A 25,523-nucleotide genomic window follows, 5' to 3' on the forward strand; every position below is an offset into this window, starting at 1 on the left:
CAAGGACGATAAGATCTTGGAGGCTTATGTTAAGGTCTATTCGAACACCTCAGTGCACCTTCGTCAACCCAACGCAGATGCCATGTTGGCAGCTGTTAATCGGAGGCTTTGATGGGAAATAGCTGACTTCCTTCCAGAACTTCCTGTGCAGAGCCAGGCACATTTCAAGGCGGGGCTGGCAGAAGGCAAAATAGTGGCCCAGGATGATATGGAGTCCACTGTGGCACAGACACCTCAGCCCGTGCCATCTGCATTGCCACAGACATCGGAAGGACTGTTTGGCTACGGGCTACCAGGTTCAACCCGGACAGCCAGGAACGCATATTGGACCTTCCATTCAAGGGTGGCAACCTTTTTTAATCCACCACCAATGAGCTTGATGAGAACAGTTCGAGGGGATTGGGTCCTCCGACGTATTCCATATCTATGACAGGTAATCGCCACAGCTGTGCTGCTTGGGAACATATTCGGCTCTTACGTCGATACGCTGTCCTCGAGGGCCTCTGTCGAGCTGACGTCACCGGATGTTATAAGTAGGACGCACGATGCCCGTAGTCTCAGTTAGTTTTTTCCGCGAACGTGTTTGCTTCGGAGGTCTCAGTGCGCCTCGGTTCTTCTGAGTTTTCTTTCAGTTCTTTCGAACTTGTTCTTTGTGAAGATTCATGATGTCTTCGTCTTCCACCCCGCGGTCGGGTTTCAAGTGTCGGGACTGCGGTTCCAAGATGTGGCTGATGGACCCGCACGACGTCTGCCTCTGGTGCCTCGGGGAGGACCATGCTACAGACGATTGTGACGAATGCCGGTTGCACACGTCGAAGGCCTTGCGGGAGTGGAATAAGCTTTCGGTAGGTAGGGTTTCCAAACCCTGTAAACCGAGGTCCGCTGGTCTTTCAACCAATGATTCGAGGGGCGACATTCGGCATCGTCGGCCTAAGTCCAAGGGGTCTTGGTCCCGGAGTGGGTCCCGCCATTCCTCTGCCTCTTCGAGGCACTCGTGGAAGCACCGTCACCGGTCGCCTTCCCCGTCTTCGTCCGAGGACTCCGCCTGTCGGCGGGTTGCTTATCCCACCAAGCATTCGACTCCTGTGTAATGGGCTGCCTTCCATAAGGAGATGATGGCGATTTTTGAATCGTAGGGCTCCGGTCTGTCCGCGCCTTTGAGAGAAGCCGGCCATGACCGTACTAGAGCCACCACTCGCACGCCTTCGGGCTTGGGTGGTCGGTACGATCGAGCGCTTTCGAGATCTCCATCTGACAAGGTGGATCGATCTAGCCATGCCCACTCCAGGTCCCGGTAACGACGCTCTCAGGACCGTCTCCCTGTGAGGTCTACTACGTTGACGCCATCAGCGCCGTGTCCGTCGAGAGATGCACTCGAGGCTCCAGCTCTGAGGAAACCTTTGATGCCATCAGCCATCATCGAAGGGCACGCTCGGGGTTCCGCCCTCGGACTGTGTCGAAGCCGATTCCATCAACTCTCTCGACACCTTTCAAGGATGCTTTGTCGGAGGTACACCGTGGCACGGTGGTACCCCCTAAAAAGGCTCTGGCCAAGTCTAAAAATGTCTTTGTCCCTTTTTCTGAGCCCCCATTCCAGCCTATGGATTATATTTCTGAGGTGGAAGAAGGGTCTGAGGAAGGAGGTTGGGTTCCTGATGAGATACCTGACGAGATTTTGTCTGGTCATAGCCAGATTGAAGACCTGAATCAGTCGTTGCACGACGCCAGTGGTCTGGACACCTCCGTGGAGGTGGAGTTTGGTAGGCCTGAGCCTGGCACGCACGCCGAGTCTTCATACCGGTGGCTTATGTCAAGGGTGTTGGAGTACTTGGGGTGGTCCGCGCCCCCAGTGGATTTTCTGCAGGACGACCTGACGGATATCCTGGACATAGGTCCACCAATTGACCCGGTTCTGCCATTCCATATGGCCTTGCAAAGAAGGGTGGCTGCGGCTTGGACTGCTCCGGAGAGTCTCCCGGCAGTAGTAAAGTCGTTGCTGAAAAAATACCGCTCACCAGTGGAAAACCCGGCTACTTGTCCGTGCACCCTACTCTGGAGAGTTTGGTGGTGCAGGCGGCCACAGCCCCGGCTAAACAGGCGTCGTACCCTACCATCCCTCCTGATCGGGACACGCGTTATGACGGTTGGGCGAAGAAAGTGTGTTCTTCAGGGGGTATGGCTTTGAAAGCAGTCAACTGTGTTGTACCTAGCACGTTTCACTCATACTCTCTGGAATTCTCTCCTTAGCGGCTGAACATATTCCCGAAGGGGAGGAACGGGATGGCTTTCTCGCTCTTGTACAGGATGGCAAGGATGCCATGTGTGGATCCGTTCAGTCGGGTCTGGACGTGGCAGATTGCGTCAGTCGGTCCATGGCGGCAAGCACTGTAATGCGCAGATTTGTGTGGTTGCGGATGTCGGGGTTTGTTGCGGATGTCCAAGCCAAACTTCTCAACATGCCCTTTGATGGTGACCATCTTTTTGGGAGCAAGGCTGACGAGAGCCTTGAGAGGTTGCAGAAATCGAAGGCTGCAGCGAAGTTGTTGAGCGCTGCAGTTCGCCAACCTCCGCCTTTTCATCCTAGGGGACAGCAATGGAGGGGAGGTTCCTTTTTGTTATTACTCAACCTTTGGTAGAGCGAGAGGAGCTGTAAGTCAAAGGGGCCAACGTAGGAGTACCAGAGGTGGAAAACGAGGTACTCGAGGTGCCAAGGCCGCTCGGGCAGTTGCATCTTGCAGCAGCTGCTTCAGCTCAGTCATGAGGCCATGTCCCATGGTTCGACGGTTGGGGGAAGGCTGGCACACCATCTTGTAGAATGGCCTGCCATTACTTCAGATGTGTGGGTTCTGGCGATCCTAGCCCACGGCTACTGGCTTCCTTTCCGGCAGCAGCCTCACGACAATCCACCAGGGAATCTTTTTGAAGAGTCCGGATCCTTTCCTTGCACAGGAAATCAAATCCCTTCTGGAGAAAGGCGCCATAGAACTGGTGCCTGTAGCGAGAGGAACAAGGGTGGTATTCCCCATATTTGATCCTGAAAAGACTGGGGTTTGAACAAGCTCCTCAGGAAGGACGTTCAAGATGGTTACTCTCTGAAGTCCACCAGGCCCTTCAACTTCAGGACTGGTTGGTGTCTCTCGACCTCAAGGACGCTTACTTTCATGTGCCGATTCATCCCAAGCACAAGTTCCTGAGGTTTGCGGTTGGCGACTCTCACTTTCAGTTTTGGATCCTGCCGTTCAGATTGACCTCCGCCCGAGGGTCTTCACCAAGCTCATGGTGGTGGTGGCAGCGTATCTCGGGAAAGAGGGATTCACATCTACCCCTACCTGGACGATTGGTTGATCAGGGCGTGCTCTCCCGAGCAAGTCCTGGATCATCTCGGTCACCTGCCACTCCCTTCACAGGCAGGACTTTTCCCTCAACTTATCGAAGTCCCACTTGACACCAACCAGTACATCGGAGCAGTGCTCGACACATCCCTGGGGCAGTGTTTCCCTCCCCAGGTGAGGGAATCCTCATTCTGCAGATGGTGCACAAGTTTCAGTCTCTCGACGTTTTGAGTTCTTGAGGTTGCTAGGCCTCATGGCATCCTGCATTTCACTGGTTCCAGAGGCCAGGCTGCGGATGAGATCTCTGCAGAAGGCTCTCAAGATGCAGTGGTCGCAGCCCTCCGGCAGGGTGTCTGATCCTGTTCAGGTGCTGCTCTCGGTCACCTCCTAGGATCTTCTGTGGTGGGCCGTCGAAGTCAGTCTGATGGGGGCTCCGTTTTGGCTACCCTGGCCGGAGGTGACGATCGTGACGGACAGACCCATCCCTCACGGGATGGGCAGCTCATGCCAACGAGTTGACAGTCAGCGGTCATTGGTCTCCGTTGGAGTCCAGACTCCATATCAATCTGTTGGAGCTGAGGGCCATCAGGCTGGCTCTGAAGGCTTTTCTGCCATCTGTGCAGGGGAAGAATGTCCTGATTCTGACAGACAATACAGTGGCCATGCACTACCTCAACAAAAAGGGGAGCGGGGGGGGCAGGGTCTCTCCCTCTGTGCAGAGAGGCGATGCAGCTCTGGTTCTGGGCCATTCAGCAGGAAATTTCGATCTCTGCAGTTCATCTGGCCGGAGACGAAAACGAGGCAGCGGACGCTCTGAGCAGTCGGAGCACGGTCTTGCACGAGTGGGAGCTGGCACAGGAGATTCTCCTGGAGATCTTCGCCCTTTGGGGGACCCCACAAGTGGATCTCTTCACCACCAGTGTCAACCGGAAGTGAGAGGTTCTGCTCGTGGGAATTTCCTCCAAGAGGAGCTTTAGGGGGATGCATTCGGAGTGGTCCTTCCCACTGCTCTACGCGTTTCCTCCAGTCCCCGTCATTCCGCAAGTGCTGCGCAGGTTCGGTTCCCGAATTATCCTCATTGCTCCGGCATGGGCCCGGAGAACGTGGTACCCGGACCTTCTCAACATGCCCATCTGCCCTCCTTGCGGTCTTCCCTACCGAGACGATCTGCTCTCACGGAAGGGGGGTGGGGTCAGGTTCTCCAACCAGGGGTCAAGTCTCTCAGCCTTCATGCTTGGCTTCTGAAAGGTTGAGGTATAAGCATTGGGACCTCCCTGAGGATGTGATGGAGGTGTTTTCGGCCACAAGGCCTGCAACAAAGTCTGTGTACCGTTGCCGTTGGAGAAAGTTCTGCGACTGGTGCTGGGTTCAGAATATGGATGCTTTTTCATGTGCCATTCCTGTGGTTCTGTCTTTTTTGCTTTCATTAGCCCACAAGGGCCTGCAAGTAGGTACCATTAAGGGTTACCTGGCGGCGCTGTCCATTTTAAAGCACTCGTCTGAGGAGTGTTCTTATTTTAAGATTCCTTTTAATTTCTCAGTTTCTGAAAGGGCTCACTAATGTGTTCCCACCGTCACCTTTCCAAGTGCCCGGTTAGGACTTGTACCTGGTTCTAAAATTCCTAATGGTTGCTCCATTTGAGCTTTTACATTCTTGTCCTTTGAGACTGTTCACCTTTTTAAAACTGTATTTTTAGTTGCGGTTACTTCCGCTTGCAGAGTGAGTGAGTTGCAGGCACTATCTGCTAAGCCACCCTTTGTGGTGTTTCAGAAGGACAGGGTTGTCCTTAGGGTTCGTCCTCCTTTTCTTCTGAAGGTTGTGTCGGAATTTCATTTAAGCCAGAAGGTAATTCTTCCGGCATTCTATCCTCCTCCCCATCCTGGTAAGGAAGAGGAGAGGCTCCATAGGTTGGATCCTAGGAGAGCTTTAAGTGTCTACATCTCACGCATGTCCCGGGTCAGAGTGGATGATCCGCTCTTTGTAGGATACGCTCAAAGGCGTTTGGGACAAGCCGTTAGTAAGCAGACTTTGTCTAGATGGATTATCTTGACGATTTCTGAATGCTACCGCTTGGCGGGTAAGGACCCTCCGGTAGGCTTACGGGCCCATTCTACCAGGGGTGTGGCGGCCTCTACTGCTCTGCAGAGGGGTGTTCCTGTTCGGAACATTTGGGAAGCAGCCACATGGGCCTCGGTCCATACTTTTGTAAAACACAACTCCCTGGATTCTATCCATCGGCAAGATTTTTCCTTTGGCAAGGCTGTCCTTTATTCTGCAATTTAATTGGCCATTCTAAAATTCTAAATTCTTTTCCCACCTCCATACGTTGGTACTGCTTTGGGAGACTTGTCATAGATGTGGAATACGTCGGAGGAACCAATCCCTTCGAAGAACAAGTTACTTTCTTACCTGGTTACGTTCTTTCGAAAAAATTCAACATCAATGATCGACCATGGATACTGCTGAGTTTGACTAATTATAAAACCAAACGGGCAGTATATGTAATAGAGTGCCCTTGTGGCCTAAGATACGTGGGCCAAACAATGCGACACATTCACATAAGGATATGTGAACACAGATCCAGGATCGGGTGTAGAAACCTGTGCCGTACTTGTAAACCATTACATTGAGGCACAACCTACAGCAGACCTCCTGTTATGGATTGTGGACACAGTTGGAAATTCGACCAACGTCTCTGGGGGCCTTTTGCAAAAAGAGGCCAGATGGATCCACAGATTGGACTTGTTCCATAATGGGCTGAACAAGGAATTCATCTTTTCTGCATAGGATGCCCTTTAAGTGCCTCCTAGACATTCTTTTCTTACAATACGAAGAATCTGTCAACATTGCAGGATACTCCATGAAGAATTTTACAGTTACCCTGTTCATAGGCAACTAGGTTTACCACACTTAAACACTCCACAGCCACTCAGAACCCGAATTCCTCATTCAGGGTGACTCCCATCTATGCATTTTTGCTACCCTCTTACCGTAACATGTTTAATTTCAGTGTTTTTTAAGAACATAGTATAATCTGTTAACTACAGATATCCAGACCACATGCCATTAGGGCCGGTGCACTGTGACCTATAATTGACCTGCCGTCAGTCATAACATCGATGCACAGCCCTATTTACTGCATTATTAATGCATTTTGTTACATTTAGACACTTGTGTGTTTTTTTTTTTACTTGTGACTTTTTGAGTACAAAATATTTTTCTAGATGAATTCTTATGAATGACAGCAAATTGTGTTGTCTAGCGTGGATTCCCAATTGTTTTGTTCAAAATTACTTTGCCCAAATCCACGCCTGCACTAAGGGGCAACCCTACCTTTGGTAATAAACCACAAAAGTTCTGTATGACTACGCTAAAAGAATTAATCCCTCTGCTAAAGCGGGGTATTACATGGCAACATTGGATATGAAAGATGTTTATTTTCATATTTCAATGCTCCCAGCGCACAGAAGACTCTTGCGGTTCAAAGTAGCAAACCAGCACTACCAATTCAAGGTGCTACTCTTCGGAATAGCCTCGGCTCTAAGGGTATTCACCAAGGTACTGGCGGTGGTGGCAGCGCACCTGCGTGGGGAGGCAATCCCAGTGTACCACTACCTGGACGACTGGCTGATCACAGGAGAAACTCCCCATCTTTGCAAACTAAACACGCAAAGCACCATAAATCTTCTCCACCAATTGGGCTTCTCGATCAATGAGAAAGTAAAGTCTTGGACCAAATACATCAAAACAGTTCCTAGGAGCTGTATTAGATACCCAAACAGGCTTAGCCTTTCCATCCATGGAAAGATTGCAAAACATGCTTCGGCAAATACACCAGTATCCAGCTGGTCTCAAGATAAGCGTACGCAAAGCAATGCGATTACTAGGCATGATGGCATCATGCATTTATCTAGTCCCACATGCACGTCTGCGCATGTGACCAATGCAGGAGTGGTTGGCGAAACAATGGTCTCGGGCAAGTGGTCAGTGGGACGATCTAGTGGTTGTTTCGCCAACACTGGTACAAAACCTAGGCTGGTGGTCGAGAGAAAATCTATTAACGGGGAAACCCTTCCACGATCCAGAGGCGCAGGTGGTTGTCACGACACTCGTCACTTTCCGGGTGGGTGGCTCATTACCTTCAGCACACGGTCTGTGGACACAGGTCACTGCACTATATCAACCTGCTGGAACTACTGGCAGTACTCCAAGCTCCTCAGGCATTCGAGATGCAACTGACGAACCAGTCTGTTTTAATTCTAACAGACAGCACAACTGCCATGTTCTATATCAACAGAGGGGCACACACTCCAAGTCTAGCCAAGTTGGCGCAAACAATATGGAGGTGGGCACTCAAACGGGGATATCCTTATCCTCCCAACACATTCCAGGAGTACTCCACACTCTAGCAGACTATCTGAGCAGAGATCACCTACCAGAGGAACATGAGTGGCAACTACACTCAAGCGTCGTAGACGACATCTTCTCTCAATGGGATATTCCCACACTAGACTTGTTCGCTACAAAAGAAACCAAGCAATGGCCAGACTTTGCGTCCAGGTTCCCACAGCCACACTTCAAGGGGAATGGCTTATGGATGAACTGGTCAGGGAAATTTGCTTACGCCCCCCCCCCACCCTCTGCCCCCGACACCATTAATGAACAGGATTGGGAACAAGATGCACAGAGAACAGATGACGCTTGTCCTAGTTGCTCGTATGTGGGCGAGACAACCACGGTATCCGCATCTGCGCAAACTGGTGATGTGCGATTCCCATAAAGCTCCCATACCTAACCAACCTGTTAACCCAACATGAGGAAACAACGGTACATCCTCAGCCACACTCGATGAACTTGGCAGCATGGCTCCTGAAGTCCTAGAGTTCGGACACCTTAATCTACCACAGCGGTGTATTGCTATCCTCAAGGAGGCATGGAAACCCAACACCAGACACTGCTATTTTGACAAATGGAGAAGATTTGTAATTTGGTGCCAGTCAAAACAAACCCACTAGAATGTACCCCTTAACACATTCTAAATTCTTTACTCCACTTGTTGGATTCGGGGTTAGTATTCAACTCTAGAACAGTTCACCTGGCAGCTTTATCAGCTTTTACCACCTCTCAAAGTGGTGGAAAGTGCCAGTCATTAAGGTAATACTAGCAAAGCTCATGGGGCCTCCCTTCGAGCCTATGCACCAGTCGAGTCTTAAACACCTGACCTACAAAAATGCCTTCTTAGTGGCTATTACTTCCATAAGAAGAGTCGGTGAATTACAAGCCTTGTCAATGCAGGACCCTTTCTTTATTATCTATAAAGATAAATTGGTTTTATGTACTCATCCTAGGTCCCCCCCTAAATGTATTCCTAAATTCCACGTAAACCAGTCCATTCAGCTCCCAGCTTTCTTTCACAATCCAACTAGCTCAGCTGAGGTTAAACTCCACACACTAGATGTGAGGAGAGCGGCCCTCTACTACGTAGGCAAGACCAGACCGCTTCGAAAGACAGATCAACTGTTTGTCTCCATAGCAACAGGCAGAAGAGGGGGGATGCGATTTCCAAAATGTTATCTCCAGATGGATAGTCGGATGCTATTCATTATCAAATAAAACACTGCCTTTCACGCCAAGAGCTCATTCCACACGGAGCACAGGAGCTACTCTGGCTTTGATTGCAAATGTACCATTGGACAACATTTGCAAAACTGCTACATTGAGCTCAGTACATACTTTCACTCAGCATTACTGCATTGGCACACATTCCAAAGCAAATACGCAGGTGTGACAAGCGGTGCTAAAACATCTTTGCTGCTGCTCCTTCTCATAACACTGCTCGCTAATTTATGCACAGCATGTGATCTAAGCTGATTCCACAAGCCTCAGAAGGGATACTTTACTCACCGTAATCGTATTTCTGGTGCTTGTATCTGCTTAGATTCACATGCGCCCACCCTTCCTCGCCTGGGAGGTGCGTAGATGTTTGAGCTTTCGGTCTATATCTGCTTGGATACAACTGTACTTACATTACACTTCATGCAACCTAATGTCAAAACAAAACTATCTGAGGGGCCCCGATGCGTGAAGGACGATGGGTACAGTGGACGTCACACTAGGGATAGTATTACTGACACGCTCTGGCGACGTTCCTTTTCGAATTTCGAAAACAACATCTGTAATACTCCACAGCTTCCACTAGATGTCGGCCTATGCATAGCATGTGAATTTAAGCATATACAAGCATCAGAAATACGATTACGGTGAGTAATGTATCCATATTATATATATATATATATATATCGCCCATATGTCCAACACCCCTCGACCTAGGTCTAATGATTTTTCTTGTGGACATAAAAACCCTGAGGTAATAGCACCTTGTGGCAATGTCTACCCTTTGGAGGGCATGCCTTTTCTATTTTTTGGTTGAATAAAGTGTAGCCAGACTATTCTGTGGTTTTAAGGTCCATATTCCTCCAGCGAACAAAAGGAATATTAAATGTTTTTCTGCAATGTTTTTCACACTAAATGCAACTTGTGATATGAACAATTTGCATAAACTGGAGTAGTGTTCTTTGGTCGTAGTACTCGGATTACCCAATTGTGTTGGCTGCACAGTTATAGAAAGCTTTGTGTAGCTTTTGCATTCTGATCCTGTCAAATGCGATGATGCAATAATTTTTGTCCCATAACACTACAATTGTTGGATTGGTATGGTAGCTTGCGCTTATTGGGTCATATACAACTTGATGATTTTATTCTTAATGGATATGTCAGTATCCAACTCGCACACAATGCATAAATGTTATGAAATCCTAATGGGTGTTATGTAAATTGTTACTGAATGCTTTAGTGGTGCTTGTTGCAATAACCAGCAATTTCCTTTTTTGTTTCCAGGTTATTTGAGCGTCCATTCCGCACTGAGCTCACAGTCCTCTGTAGACAGTGAGCTTAGTACCTCTGATGACTCCATCTCTATGGGATACAAGCTGCAGGACTTGACCGATGTGCAGGTCATGGCACGTTTACAGGAGGAAAGTAGGTGCTGTTAGTGTGCTCATCAGAGTCTTTGATCATTGTGGGAAGTCTGCTGCTCCATTTGTAGCATACTAATGCAGCTCCTTCCTTGTTTTACTCACTTGCTGCTACTTCAGACCTTTGTATTAAAGTGTATTGGTTTCTATTCACTGTTTATCATCGAGAAAGCAAGAAGGTATGAGACCAACTGGAGGGTTCGCCATCTGCTGCTCAGGACGGATATGTATTCTTTCAACTGAATCTCCTTTCATGCTCCTCTCCACCCTCCTTAAGCCCCTGTCCGATGGAACTTAATAGTGAGTAACCGCTGGCTTTAAATGCTGCATGGCCCTTGTAGTTTTCTCTGCCACCTCTCCACCCATTAATCCTTAATGTGCCTGCTTGGCCACTCTTAATAAGATAGTCCCTGAATTTGTTCAGGCAGCATCACCTTCCATATACTGTGGGCAGCAGTGCACACCTCAGTGACTGTCATGTTGGGCGATTGTTCAAATGGGTGTATGGAATGCATACACTTATTATTCTCCAGCATTGGATCTTTCATGGATTCACATGCTTTGAATATTCCCCGTCGTCAGGCTGGGAATCCCCGGTACATTGTATATACCCTTTCCCGTAGGAAAACTTTTTCGACGCTTATGCGTCCTATCCACCTCGTTTTGTATCATGCGTGCCCGTGCCGTCAGGACGTCATGATATAAATACAGGCCCCGCCCCCGCGCTCCCTCAGATTTCAACCGTCTTTCAAAGCAGTGGGATCCTCGTGGTTACTACTAGTGAAAACTAGGTTGTTTTTTATTTTTTTGTCTGTTTCGCGTAAGCGAAGTTCAAATTCTGGAGAATTATGTCTGGAAAGGCGTTATTTCGCCCATGTGCAACCTGTGGCCTCAAAAAGGTTTATGAAGGAGACGGCCACATGGACTGTATCTACTGTCTCCACCCGCACCACACGGCGGAGACATGTGAGATATGCCAGGGTTTCTCCCAAAAAACCCTTAAGGACCGTAAAAGAAGGCTGGTCGACTGGCTTAATGACGGAGCGGGTGCCTACCCGGCTTCGGAAGTTGGCTCCACGGCCTCCAGGAGCAAGTCGGAGCCTCCATCGAAGAAGGTGCGGCCAGCAGAAATTCGCGCTGAGGACAAGCATAAGGGGAAACATGCTGGATCCTCCTCGTCACATAAAAAGCCCTCCTCCTCCTCATCATCTAAGACGGAGAGGCTAGCACTGTCTAAATCCTCCTCAGGGGACCGTCCCAGGTCTTCCGTGAGTCGAGAAGCTTCAGCCGGGAAGTCGGCATCGAAATCGACGACGAAGTCTAAGGGCTCGACGACGACGACTTCCTCGTCGACCTCGGTGTCATTGACGATGCCTATTACCGTTCAAGCAGCAGCGGTTGGGATTCCTTCGTCGACGGAGACTCAGTCTATGGCTTGGCTGCCTGAGGTCTATGACCCGATCCCCCCTGAGGTCTTACTGCAGCCAGACACGGCCTGCTCGGCGGAAGGGGAAGGTGACATGGTTCTGCAGCCATCGGATTTAGGCTTACGGCCTTCCACGTCGACGACGACGGCGAGTGCGAGCGGGGGTATGGTACCTATATCATCCACGTTACTGAACCCCCAGACAGTTTTGTCTCTGGATGTGCTTAATACTCTTCAGAAGCTACTACAGCGGCTGGATACCCAGTTCCCTCAACCTGGGACGTCATCGTCACTTTTGTCTGTACCTTCCGTCGACGAGCAAACTTGTACGGCTCGCTCGTCGACGAATCACCCATCGGCTCCCCAGGCGGTGAAAGATCGTCCTCGAGCTCAGGAGGAGGGTGAGTTGTCGGAGTCCGACTCTATACGTGATGACTCGGGGTCAGACATCTCCCTGTCACCGTCGAGGGACCCGACATGGAATTCGGATGTAGAATTGGAGTCTACGAGGAGCCAGACACAGCCATCTCCCCCTGATGATGTGGGAGCCTTCCATGCAATGATGGGGAAAGCGTGTTCCGAATTCGGCTTGATTCCTGAGGAGCAGAGGAAAGACTGTTTCCTTTTTGACCATATGGGTCAAAGGAGAAAATCGGTATTTGCCATCCCAATCCTTGACCACGTGTGGCAAGAAGGTCTCAAGACGATGCGCCATCCGTTCTCGGAACCAGCCATAAAGGGACGGATCGAGAAAAAGTTTAAAGCTCCGGAGTCCACTCCAAAATGTCTAACATCACAGCCTCTGTCTGACTCGGTGGTGTCGGCGGCAGCGGCTAGGAAGGCCAGGGTCCAGCAAAAATGTTCAACGCCACCGGAAAGCGAGGCTAGGAGGCAGGACGCATTTGGAAAGAAGGTGCTCTCGGTCGGAGCGACGACAGTAAGAGCAGCCAATTCCTTAGCGATCGTGTCACGATATGATAGGGAAATGTGGCACAAATTAGCCCCTATCCTAGAACACCTGCCAGATGAACACCGGAAAGCAGCTATGTTACTGGTGAGGGACGGCGAAGAGGCCTCGAACCACGCTATTAATATCGCAGTTGACCTAGCAGAGTCTGGTTTCAAACAAATCAACCATGGAGTAGTGCTTCGTCGACAAGCGTGGCTCAAATGTACTACTTTCCGTCCTGAAGTACAGTACAAAGTCCTGGACATGCCATGCGAAGGGGAGCACCTGTTTGGCGAAAAGGTTGATGAAGCGCTGAAAGGGATGAAAGAAGACACGGATACTGCTAGGTCCCTCGGCGCCCTTCAAACGGGTAAAAATTTTCGCTCTTTTCGCCCCTTCAGAGGTGCTTCTGGAAACTCCCGCTTTGGAGCCTCGAGGGACCGTGGATTTAACAGGCCCTCGTACTCTTCACAAGGGTTCAGACGAGCGTCCCAGTCGGCACGTGGAAGCAGGGACTATCAAGCCTCCAGGCGTCGAGGCTCAGGTCCGTCGTCAACGAAGAACAAGCAAACCAGCAACCAATGACGGCCTTTGGAACGTCCTGGGGGGTCGAGTCTCTCATCACTTCGACCGATGGAAATGCATCACCAAAGATCGATGGGTCCTAGACACGATTCGCATGGGTCATGCGCTGCAATTCAAAGACAAGCCTCCGCGTCTTCCTCCTTTATTCTCGACACAGCCCCACCTCCAAATCCTACGACAAGAGGCGGCGCTTATGTTGCGAAAAGGGGCGGTAGAGAGAGTTCCTGTGGCACAGGAAGGCCAAGGAGTTTATTCCAGGTTCTTTGTTGTCAAAAAGCCAAACGGCAAATGGACGCCCATTCTCGACCTGAGGGTACTCAACAAGTGGCTAAAGAGCCAAAAATTCAAAATGCTAAAACTCCAAGAGGTTATCAGATCGGTGCAACCCATGGACGATCTATCATCACTAGACCTTCAGGATGCTTATTTTCACATCCCAATACGCCCACGACACAGGAAATATTTAAGATTCGTCGTCGGTAGAAAGCATTTTCAGTTCAAGGTCCTCCCGTTCGGGCTCAAGTCCTCCCCCAGGACGTTCACCAAGTGCTTGGCCCCTATAGCGGCCCATTTAAGGAAGGATGGTCATCATGTCTATCCATATCTAGACGACTGGCTAGTCAGAGGGTCATCCAAAGAACAAACACGAGACAGTCTACGAGCCACAATGTCCATCTTACAGGAACTGGGCTTCGCAATAAACTTCAACAAGTCCTCAGTAGAGCCTTCGAGGACCTTGGTCTTTCTAGGAGCGGAGTTTCATACACACACAAGCCTGGTGAAACCATCCAGCGAAAGAATTCAGAAACTTCAAAACAAGGCGTCGGAATGGAGAGGCGGTTCCAAAGTCTCTGTGCGCAAGTACATGTCCCTGCTAGGGACCATGTCGTCCTGCATTCCGTTAATAAACAACTGCCGTCTGTTTATGAGGCCTTGCCAGGAATTTCTAGCGGACCGTTGGGCGCAGAGCAGAGGTCGCTGGTCCGACAGACTGGTCGTCGACGAACAACTAGTTCAAGCACTCGGCTGGTGGAAAGTGTCTACTCATCTAACGAAAGGGATGCCTCTACTGGAACCAGAGTTCCAAAAGACGGTGGTGACGGATGCATCGCTGAGCGGATGGGGAGCTCATCTGGATATGTTACAGGTACAAGGCCAGTGGTCTTTGCAGGAGTCCTCCCTGCATATCAACCTGCTAGAACTGAGAGCAGTGCGATGGGCTCTGAAGTCTTTTCTTCCGCAACTGAGGGACTCGGTGGTGCGTGTCATGACGGACAACACCACTACGATGTTCTACTTGAGGAAACAAGGAGGGACACGTTCCAGGTCCCTATCGACGGAGGCACAGAAAATCTGGCATTGGGCCCTGCAACACAACATGCAAATCTTAGCGTTTCACCTACCAGGAGTGAAAAACGTGGAAGCCGATGCCCTCAGCAGAGAAATGAACGAAGTTCACGAATGGGTGCTGAACGACCAACAACTTCAACAAGTATTCAAGGAATGGGGACACCCTTCCATAGACCTGTTTGCAACGAAGAACACCAAGAAATGCCATCAGTACGCAAGCAGATGGCCTCAGCAGGGCTCACTGGGGGATGCGTTCTCATTCCCATGGACGAACAAATTCCTGTACGCATTCCCTCTTTTTCCCCTTGTCCGGAGGACGTTGCAATGGATCCTCAGGTATCCATGTCGGGTAATTCTGGTGGCCCCATACTGGGCCAGACAGGTGTGGTTTTCAGACCTACTACACTTAGCGGCGGCGGAACCGATGAGATTCCAGAAGACCCCCGACCTTCTGTCTCGACAGGAGGGTGTCGTTTGGCATCACGACCCGGACAGCCTCAAGTTGACGGCCTGGCTCCTGACTTCGCCGAATTTGGTCGGCTAACGATTCCGGAGGACTGTCGACGTATCCTGCAAGCGGCAAGAGCACCTTCCACAAACGCCTCATACGCGTACAAATGGAAAAGGTTCTGTCAATGGTGTAAGGATCAACCAGGTTTGGCCCCGCAATCGATTAGGCCGGAACAGCTCCTTCCATACTTGCTGTTATTAGCTCAAAAGGGCCTGTCGGTGTCGTCAATAAAAGTACACCTAGCAGCCATTTCCAGGTTTACTCGTCGACGGCACTCGGCACCATTGTTCAGCGACCGCCTGATTAAGCACTTCCTTAAAGGCCTCTTTCGGAGTTTCCCTCCAGAGAAGAAATTTCCACCGGAGTGGAGCCTCAATCTGGTCTTAACGTCTCTTATGAAGCCTCCTTTTGAGCCAATGTCATCATCGTCTCTAAAGTTTCTGTCGTGGAAATTGGCCTTCCTGGTGGCCATCACTTCAGCCCGACGTATTTCAGAAGTTCAGGCTCTAATGGTAGACCCACCATACTTGCGATTTTTCAAGACCAAGGTAGTCCTAGCCACTAACCCACAGTTCATACCAAAAGCTCCTTCGGTGTTCCATAAACACTCCTCTATTGTGTTACCTACGTTTTTTCCGGAGCCATGCTCGGGAGCGGAGCGCATGCTACACACATTGGATGTAAAAAGGGCTCTCAAATTTTATCTTCATCGTACGCAACCATTCAGAGAAACGAGACAGCTGTTCGTGGCATATGGTTTGGGTGCTAGAGGAAAAGCCATTTCAAAGCAAGGACTATCAAGATGGGTGTCATCTACTATTTCGTACTGCCATTCCAGGGCAGGGAAGCCTCTTCTACGACGGCCGAGAGCTCATTCAACTAGAGCAGCGGCATCGTCGACGACATCTGCATGGCGGCTACCTGGGCGACTACACACACCTTTACCCGCCATTACTGCCTGTCGCAGCAACATGCCGAAGACACCCGGATGGGACAGGCGGTGCTTCGACACCTATTCCAGTAAGGTAAGCCCCGGCTGCGGGGTTGCATCCTGTGGAATTTATGACTGTATGTGGTCCGTTTTTTCCTATGTTAACTATTACTGATGTATACATGATCATAGGGAACGGCCTTTACGAAGAAAGTATATGGGTTTGCATGCACGCCTCCTCTTGGGGGTAGTACTGCTATGTAATCTATTCAAAGCATGTGAATCCATGAAAGATCCAATGCTGGAGAAGGGAATAGTTTCTTACCTGTAACTCCATTTCTCCAGCATTGGTATCTTTCATGGATTCACATGCGCCCACCTGCCTCCCCTGATCATGCAAACCGGTTCCCCCACTACTTTGGGGGCCGAAATCTGAGGGAGCGCGGGGGCGGGGCCTGTATTTATATCATGACGTCCTGACGGCACGGGCACGCATGATACAAAACGAGGTGGATAGGACGCATAAGCGTCGAAAAAGTTTTCCTACGGGAAAGGGTATATACAATGTACCGGGGATTCCCAGCCTGACGACGGGGAATATTCAAAGCATGTGAATCCATGAAAGATACCAATGCTGGAGAAATGGAGTTACAGGTAAGAAACTATTCCCTTATTGATGCTGTGCGCACTGTACGCAAAATCCATTCTAGCTGACTTGGTGTTATTGCTCAAGACTATGTGCAAGTGAGACCACTGGAGGCTAATGCCAACCACTGGAGCCCCTCATCTGTCCGTGTACAGGATGTCTGCTCTGGGGGAAGGAGGAAGAATCCTGTCTACTTCTGACTTGAAGAGGATACTGAAAGCCATCCCTCTACTTCCCTGATGATCTGCACGGTTACCCATGAATTAGTTGAAGCTTAACCTTTGCACCCATAGCTTCAGTACCATCAAAAGTATGTGTATACCTCAAAGTGACTAGTATGGACTAAATATACTTGGTTCTATGTGAAAGTGGCCACAGGGAAAATGTTGTGTGAAATTGTAGCCAACAAAAAAAGTAGTTTAAAAAAAATGTAGCCAAGTGTGAAAATGTTGCCAGTAACAAGGTCGCCAAAAAAGCTATTTTGTAATACACAAAGGTACAAGACTGTAACCCTAACAATGACTCTAACTCTTAATAAAACCCCCACAATCGACCTAAATCCATTTTTAAACCTTCCCCTGACTTTAATTACTTCCCTGAACCCTTACAGAACACTAACTCTTACGCGTGCTAAAGCAATTTATTTCCATGTTACTCAATACAAAATCAATAGAAAATGCACAGTGAACCTAACCCTAACAGCAACTCACCATAAATGACATTGGCCTTGCCCTAACCCTTTGTCTAAGCCTAACCTTACCCATACGCTAACTGCAACTTAATGCTGGCTTTGCTCTAACCACTATGCTTATCCTAACCCCTATCCTATGCTAATGTCACCAGCCCTACCCAACTTCCCTATCCCTTTCTTTAAAACTGACCCAAACCATTACTCTATTAGCCCAAACCTTACCATAACTCCTAGCCTAACACTTAACAAGACACTTCATCTACCCTAACGACTTAACAAACCCCAATATTTTGTCTACTTTGCAGCTTCATATTTGTACTACTTTTTGCTTGGCAACACACTGCAGAGGTATTTGCACCATGACGTTTTAACCAACTACATTTTTGCTGGCAACAATTTCACTGGATACCATGCACTTTGTATTGTCTTTTACGCATGGACCAGCTATTGCACATGCTTTCATTGCCATCTCCATTCTTGCATAATGTAGCAGCTAGTCAGTGGTACGTTCTTTCTATGCATTTTCTGCCTTCAGTTTTGATGTACACCCTCAGTTCTGCATACGACATCTACAAGACCAGAATTTCAGTTCTCATCTTGGAGTAATGGTGCAAAAGTGTCTGCAGAATAAAATCTACAGTACACGAGCAGAAAACAAAATCTTAGTTCAATTTATCCAGGACCCATCGTGTACCATAATTAAACCATTTCAAGCAATGGGAATGTCCTTTAAAAAACAAGTAGAGGATGTTTTTGTGGATGGACCAGGTTAGGCAAGATTGTATGCAGTACCCTGTGAGAGACTGCACCAGTCTTGTCCTCCTGGCAATAGTTAACCCAAACTTTGGTATAAGCATGCACTGAGCAGCCATGCTTATCTCAAGAGGGGTTAATGTGAGATGCAGGGTTATTCCACAAAGATTCACAGTGACAAGAATCCAAATGCATACTTTCACTCAAGGTTTCTTGATTAAACAATTATTTATTAATTTAACAGTCTGTTGAATAAGCCTTCTTTAGAAGGGACCAATATATTTGTCACACACAACTATACTTCAAAATACACACTTTCTCTAAATCAGTAAATAACCTTTGGGGATGGCACACAGATTCTTCCTACACCCTCAGGTGACTCAAATAACTAGGACACTGTGGACATTAATATATCACTGATACATTTAGAGCAATACTGGGTTTGGTGTCAAAAGGTTTTATGAATAAAACAATGGTTAACAAATATTCTTGAACAGGTAAGTACTTTTTGAACCCTCCAATGCAAAGTAAATTAATCCTTTCCTGCGGGAAAGTTAAAGCACAAAGTCGGAGGTAAGAAGAGCCTTTCGGGGAGTGTTAGACAGAAACCTGTGCAGTTCCCTTAGGGACCACTGCAAAAAGTTTGACTACAGGTGTTGGCAGTAAACCCAATTGGTAGCAGTCTGCACCACCCAGATTTACCTGGTAGCTGTGGCTGAGCAGTCATACTTCTCTCAAGAAGAGTTAGGCAGTATATAGAGTATACACATTAAGTACAAAAATAGAATAGCACAAGCAAACACTGACCAGAGCTTTGGTATATAAGTATATCATTATTTAAAAAGACACTTGTAAAAATACACTGGCACTATGTCAAGCAAGTTCAAACAGTCACTAGAAATATATACACCTCCCTGATTAATTATTCGACGAGTCTTAGGCAAAGAACACCACTTATCAACACAGAGGTGAGCGCTTAACCAAGATGGCGCTCCAATAATTATTTAAAAAGGGAGAGAAAAGGCAGAAATAGTAAAGCACACAATACCAACACTTAACAGAACCACAGCAAGTCAAGAAAGGCAGAGTCTACTGTAGAGCAAAAAGTTCATAGGCCTGGCTCTCTCTTGGAGAGAGCAAGGCAGAATGTGCCCAAGATCACACAGTTGAAGCACACTTTAAAAGTCTTAGCAGATAGTTCAAAAAGGAGTTGGATCAGTTCAGAAAAGTTAGTTAACAGGTGCCAGGTCACCACAGGATAGAGAATCAAGGATTTACGGGACACCTTGAACAGTCTGTTGCAAGGGAGACCAGGCGGGACACAGTACCTGAAATGGTGAGCAAGCTCCAGCGGGGGTAGTTGTTCCTGGCAGCGGGTGCAAGTCGGTGTTTTGTCCAGGGGAAGAGAAGATCTCGACGTGGAGGAAAGCTGGAGATCGTTGCAGTGCCAGGGAAGAAACCAGCCGCAGAGTTTCCCAGTTAAAAGGTACTACCCTTTTATTTGCGGTAGTGCTGAAGCGTGGCTATCCGGCCACCGGGGTGCCTGGCACAGGCGATTCGACCACGAGACGATCCAGGAACGCGAAAAGAGGGCGAACTGGTTAACCCCACCAGCTCAAACGAAGAAGACTCTCCTGGAAGAAGATCTTCTCTGTTGTTGGGAAGTGGTGAGTCGGTGCAGCAACCACAATACTGTAAGCTTACTCCACTTCATCAAGTTCAATTTAATCGTGGACATCAGAGGGGTGAAATTGGCTCCAAAGAGTTCCCCCATGCGTCTAGTGAGATTGATACCGAGGTATCTTAACGTTCCCAAGCTAACCTGCATCCCCAGACGGGCAAACCTTCTTGTATCGCCATCTCTATCCCTGTCCAGTGAAAAAAGGATTTATTTAGACTTATTGATCTTGAGTCCAGCCAGTGCGCCGCATTGCTCATCTGTTGACCCACCACCGGTTCACTATGTGCGGCAACATGTCTGCGGATAGGGCGACTTTGTATTCCATCCATCCTACACGGATTCCCTCCACTCTGATGTCCTCTCTAATCCTCTGGGCAAGGGGTTCCAAAGAATGCAAACAGAGGGGTAGAGAAGACAACCCTGCCTAGTCCCGCTACTCAACTCAAACCAACTGGAGTATCACCGTTCACCTCTACGCAGGCCCTAGGGGAGGTGTACAATGCCATTATCCCATTGAGAAAACCTCCCCCTATACCGTTTTTGACGAGCACCGCTTTGAAAAACTCCCATTCCAGCCTATCAAAGGCCTTTTTGGCATCGACCGAAGGGAGGGATCCCCACCCACTGTGTGGGCTTCGTGCATCAGGTGTAAAGTCTTGCTCATTGTGTCCGCCCCCTGTCTGCCCCTAATTGTAAGAGGATTCAATTCAACACTACAGCTAAATCAATGCCTAGTCTGGGATACTGAATGGAAACCCTTATTAATATATCTTTATGTCCAGTTCATGCGTTCTGGATGACTACCCCTATATAACACCCCTCTCTTGGAATCCTCCTGACCCCACTGAGCCAAGAAGTAGTTCTGTTTTGCACGTTTAAAGGTTTATTTGATAATTTAAACTATATATATATATATATCACGCTTTATAATAAATTAATAATTGAATATCACACTGAATCTGAGCAGTAATCAATGGATAGTCTGGCACTAGCACACTTGTGAATAGGAACAGAAGAATAATGTGGTAGAGAATGCTTTATATAAGTTCAGATGGATGTAATGTTGAATGAAAATGTAATACAGAAAATACTCAATATGATTTCAACAAAACAATGTAATCACTTTTCTCTGGCAATCCCCTCTCCCCTTTATGCAATGCAAGGAAATGGAAGGAAAGCACAGTTCTCAGAAATGCCATCAACTGTAATTCAGTTCACCCCAGCAAGCTTAGACTACAGAAGTTGGAAACACAGGCCCAAAATGCTTTTATATGTGCTGGCAATGAAGTGAAAAATATGCTAAAATGCTTTTAATTCCCTCTAGAGGTTCAGGGTGAGTGGTATCAAGTTAATATTAGTCCAGGCTCACTTTAGCAAGGATCTAGGAGTAACTAGCAGGTTAAACGAATTTTTGGCAACTGAAAGCAAGAAAACTGCTGTTTTCACACGTTGAGAAATTTGCAAATCGTGGCAAATTCGCGAGTGCGATTTTCGCGATTGCGGCAAAAGTATCGGGGGTAGGAATGCGGTTCTAGGTACGGAGGAAAGCCACGATTCCCAGCTTTCAGAGGAAAGTTACTGCAAGTCTCTAAGACAAACGGTCACGCGATATGGTAAAGGTCGTTTTTCAGATTTGAAATTTTAAAGTTCAAAAAGACAAGTGACAGCTAGCAACTAGAAAATGACAGGTGACAGCTTTGCAAATGACAGGTGACAGGAGGCAGTTCTACTTAGATTAAAATAGATTGAATTATATTATTTTAACTAAGAGATTGGTTCTGCACAGTCTTGCTAGGTACTCACACTATATTATTGAATTAGAATGGGCCTCGCCACGGATCTGGTCAGGTTTTAGACTGGACTCTGGTCTGGTCTCAGCACTTCAGTGATCTGGGTCAGCTCTCTGGTTCTGCTAACAGTGGTCTGGGTCAGCTCTGCTCTCTCTGGATCTTTCTGCACAGCTTTCCCTGGAGATTGATGGATTTGAAGTCTGGATCTCTGGATGTGGTATGGTCCGGCAAAGCGCGTTGCAGCAAATGGAATTGAAGGTCCCTATCTGTCCTGACTGTCTGCTTTTATGTGTTTTGAAAGTGGGTGTGTGTGCAGCATCACTAAGCTCTACCCCTCTCCGCTTGTCATTGGCCACTTCCTCCTCTTCCCCTTGATTGGAAGAATGAAATGAAGTGTCATCATGATGAGGTCTGTTTATGGTACAGAGAACCCACCCCTGTCAAATTACACACAATCTATATTTTGACCCTAAAAGACATATTTGCACACCTTTGTTTAAAATTACATGCACCCATCACATATCACAGGAGGTATACCCTGTCCAAATCTGCTCTTCCTGGGAGCTTGCATTCAGAAATGGCAACATTTGCACTTAACTGGTTTCGCAATATCGGACATTACCCCAAATTTACACACATGTGCGCAAGGAGTATGGACATTAATTGATGAAGTGTCAGATTTTTAACATGCATACATTTTAAGTAATACCCTCTTAACTGCTAGTTTGCCCCCAGATCATGCCACTGGTTCTAAAAACCTCTTAAAATGTGGGCAGAAAAATCACAAGAATTATGGTATCATTTAAATAATTTTCACAAGTCCGCTCTGAGTTATTCATCTTTTTCTAAAACCATATTCTGGCTACAGGGGTGTGGTTTCCCTCCAGCACAAGGTTGAATTTCTGGTTTTTCCAGTTCTGCCAAGCCAGCTTGCTCTCACAGGCAGTGCTCCACCCCTTTACTTCCAGGAGGAAGCCACTTTTTACGGCCCCCATAATAAAACATTTGCCTGAGTCAGGACAGGGCTTTGTTCAATTTCCTGCAGAGCCCAGGTAATTCAATCAGGGAAGTGTCATATCCCTTTTGGTGGGAGCAGCAAAAGGCAGATAGGCCTGGGAACACAGCTGTTATGCAAGTCTCAACTCCTGTCGGGGGTAGCTGGTGGGCAGAATTCAGTTCCTTAAGCCAGGCCCCAGCTAATGTCACTTTTGTTCCCCAGTTTAAGTCCAGACAATTTTTTACATATGCAGCTGGGATGCTGATTCTAAGTTTAATATGACATTTAAACAATTGCAACTTATGTGACACTCAAAAGTATGTCACTCATTTCTTTTAAACATTTAGGTTTTTAGTGTCTTTCAGTCCAAATTTACTTAAACTGCTGAAATCCACAGCTCAGCCAGTCTTGTTATAAACCTTCAAGTCACTTCAGAATATAACTTTAGATTGTATCCACCTCTCAGTAAGTCTTTCTTTGGCTTGCCTTGGGTTCATTTATTCAGTTTTAAACAAAATCTGGTGGTTTTAAAACGCTGGCTTTCTGATAGTGGTGAGTACTGGTACTGCACCCCTTTTTGGGATTTAAGAAAATGAATTCCCCACAATTCTAGGTTGCTTTTGGCAGTCAGCATTGCCATTCCCAATGGTTTCAGACTACTGTGTGGGTAGTCCAATGGTGGTTTTAGGCGGTGCCCTTCTGTGCCCATAACATCGGCAAAATGGGTGGCAGCCTATTCTTCATGCACTTCCCTGGGCATTTTCTGGGGAGCTCTGGCCATCATGATGTTTTCAATGCCAGTACTGCCTAGTTTTTAAGGTAGGGCTTGGATGCATGGGTAAAAACATCCCACATAATGAATCCCACCTGATCGGGATGCATTAAACGCAGCATGTAGCCCTCGAGTCTCGCCGCCAAACCTGGGTGTATATTTTGCCATCTCTATTAAGCGGGGAGATCGGGCTATATGCGTCGCATTTCTTGGGGTCCCTCCCCTCCTTTGGCATAACTGAGATTATTGCCCTCGAAGGACTCTGAAGCCGTACCCGTCTTCATCATATTGTTAAGCAATTCAGTAATGGCAATAAGACATTGAGGAAAGCTTTATAAAATCCCACTGTGAACTCATCGTCCGCCGGGACTTTCCCCATGTGCAGTCCCCCCACCGCCTTCTGAATATCTTCTGCTGTTATGGGGGCTTCCGCTGTGGCAGATTCATCGTCCTTCTGTCTGGGCAAGGGAGTATTCGCCAAGTACTCCACAATCCCTACCGCGCTTGGGGTACGTGCATATTTGCATAAGGTCTCATAGGAGGCAAATGCCTCCTGGAACTCCTCTGTGGATGTCTTTTACCTCCCCCACCCTCAATTTCTGCACCCATCTCTCTACTCTGCCCTCTTAATCTGGTTGCCAGGAGTGCATCTGCCTTATCCCCTTTCTTGCACAATTTCTGTTTAAGGAATTGCAGGTTGCGTATTATCTCCTTCCCCAAGGAGCCGCAGTTCCTCAATATTCCCCTAGCGTCCTTAATACACACCTCCTTCCCCCTGCACTCGTTTGTCTAGGTATTTTCTCATCCTGCAGCATATTCTCAATTAGCATCAGCTCCCTTTTCTTTTGCACCCCTTCCCTAATCAATACCCCCTTCCAGGTTGCCGTCCCAGCTTCCCACACAGTCCTTATGTCCACCTCCTCTATGTAGTTAGTGATGAATTCCTCAATTTCCCTAGCCATAGCCTGTCGGAACGCCAAATCCTTCCATAAAGACTTGTTGCATCTCCATTTGGCCCCCACTCTCCCCTCCCGGGGGTTCATGGCTGGCCATCCCAGGTCCACTGTCACCATATGGTGGTCTGACCAAGATGTTGGGCGAATTTGAGTTCAACGCCTACTCCCACAGACCCCTTGAGACATAAACATAGTTTATCCTGTAAAGGTTCTTTGGTGGGTGGTGAGTAAAAGGTGAATACTCCTCTCTTGTGGATGAAAGTGGCGCGACATGTCCCATGATGAGGTGCCCTGAACTCTCCACCATTATCGGGAGGATTTTCTTTAAGAATCTGTTACCCCTGGTTGGGTACATAAATCGTAACGAACGTAAAACGCACCTTTCTAATGGTGCCTGAGACGAGCAAGGCCCTCCCCTCCACGTCTGACCACACCTTGGTCGCATCCACTTTAAGTACTCTGTTCAATAGGATACCAACCCCACCCTCCTTACTGTACACCCCTGAAAAGGGGGGGCCTCCTCACCTCCCGTTAGTCCCCTGGAGTTGTACCCTCTCAGCTCTGCCGGTGCCATTTTACGTCCCCATTGCTCCCTGGGGGGGTGGGGCTGGGCCACTTCAGGCATAGGCCCCGTAAGAGACCTTGGGCCCCTCGGCTCCCTGGGAGGGTGCAGCACCTCTGCCCACTACATGTGGGGGGGTAGAGGGGACCCAGTCACCCACCTCAGTGCGTCCCACCACGGCCCATGCTCTTCCTCTTCGCAGCTCTCCTCCACCTGTGTCCCCAACGGAGCTCTGTTCGCCGGGGCCATCAGGACCCCCTCTCCCACACCTTCTGTGGCCGGGGGAGGGAGCAGCAGTCTCTGTCGGCAGGATGTGTGCCTCCACTGCAACTCCGCCCTGGTCTACAATGGTACCACGGACTAAAGTCCCAGTGCACGGCAGCTGGCCCAGTGCAGCGTGGTGGGCACCTCCTCCCTTTCCTGGGAGGTCTTCTTTGTTGAATATCTCGCCTCTCAGCGGGCCGTTTCGCCGTAAACCTTGTAGTGATGTGCCCAGAGTGCTCCCACCAAGGAAACTCTGGTGTTTGTTCTGGGGTGGTGAATAGAGAGGGGGTGG

General features: G+C 48.3%; 1 protein-coding gene across 2 annotated transcripts in view; it reads left to right on the plus strand.

Annotated features, from left to right (window-relative positions):
• LOC138570222 (SLAIN motif-containing protein-like) overlaps positions 1–25,523 on the plus strand; it is a 402,579-nt gene that overhangs the window by 210,423 nt on the left and 166,633 nt on the right. For both annotated transcript variants that reach the window (XM_069648952.1, XM_069648953.1), the window contains one exon: positions 10,231–10,371. In XM_069648952.1, the coding sequence (XP_069505053.1) occupies positions 10,231–10,371 (141 nt within the window). The remainder of the gene's footprint in view (positions 1–10,230; positions 10,372–25,523) is intronic.

The sequence above is a fragment of the Ambystoma mexicanum genome, chromosome 2q, assembly GCF_040938575.1.
Source record: "Ambystoma mexicanum isolate Mex_15411 chromosome 2q, UKY_AmexF1_1, whole genome shotgun sequence".
NCBI classification, from domain to species: Eukaryota; Metazoa; Chordata; class Amphibia; order Caudata; family Ambystomatidae; genus Ambystoma; species Ambystoma mexicanum.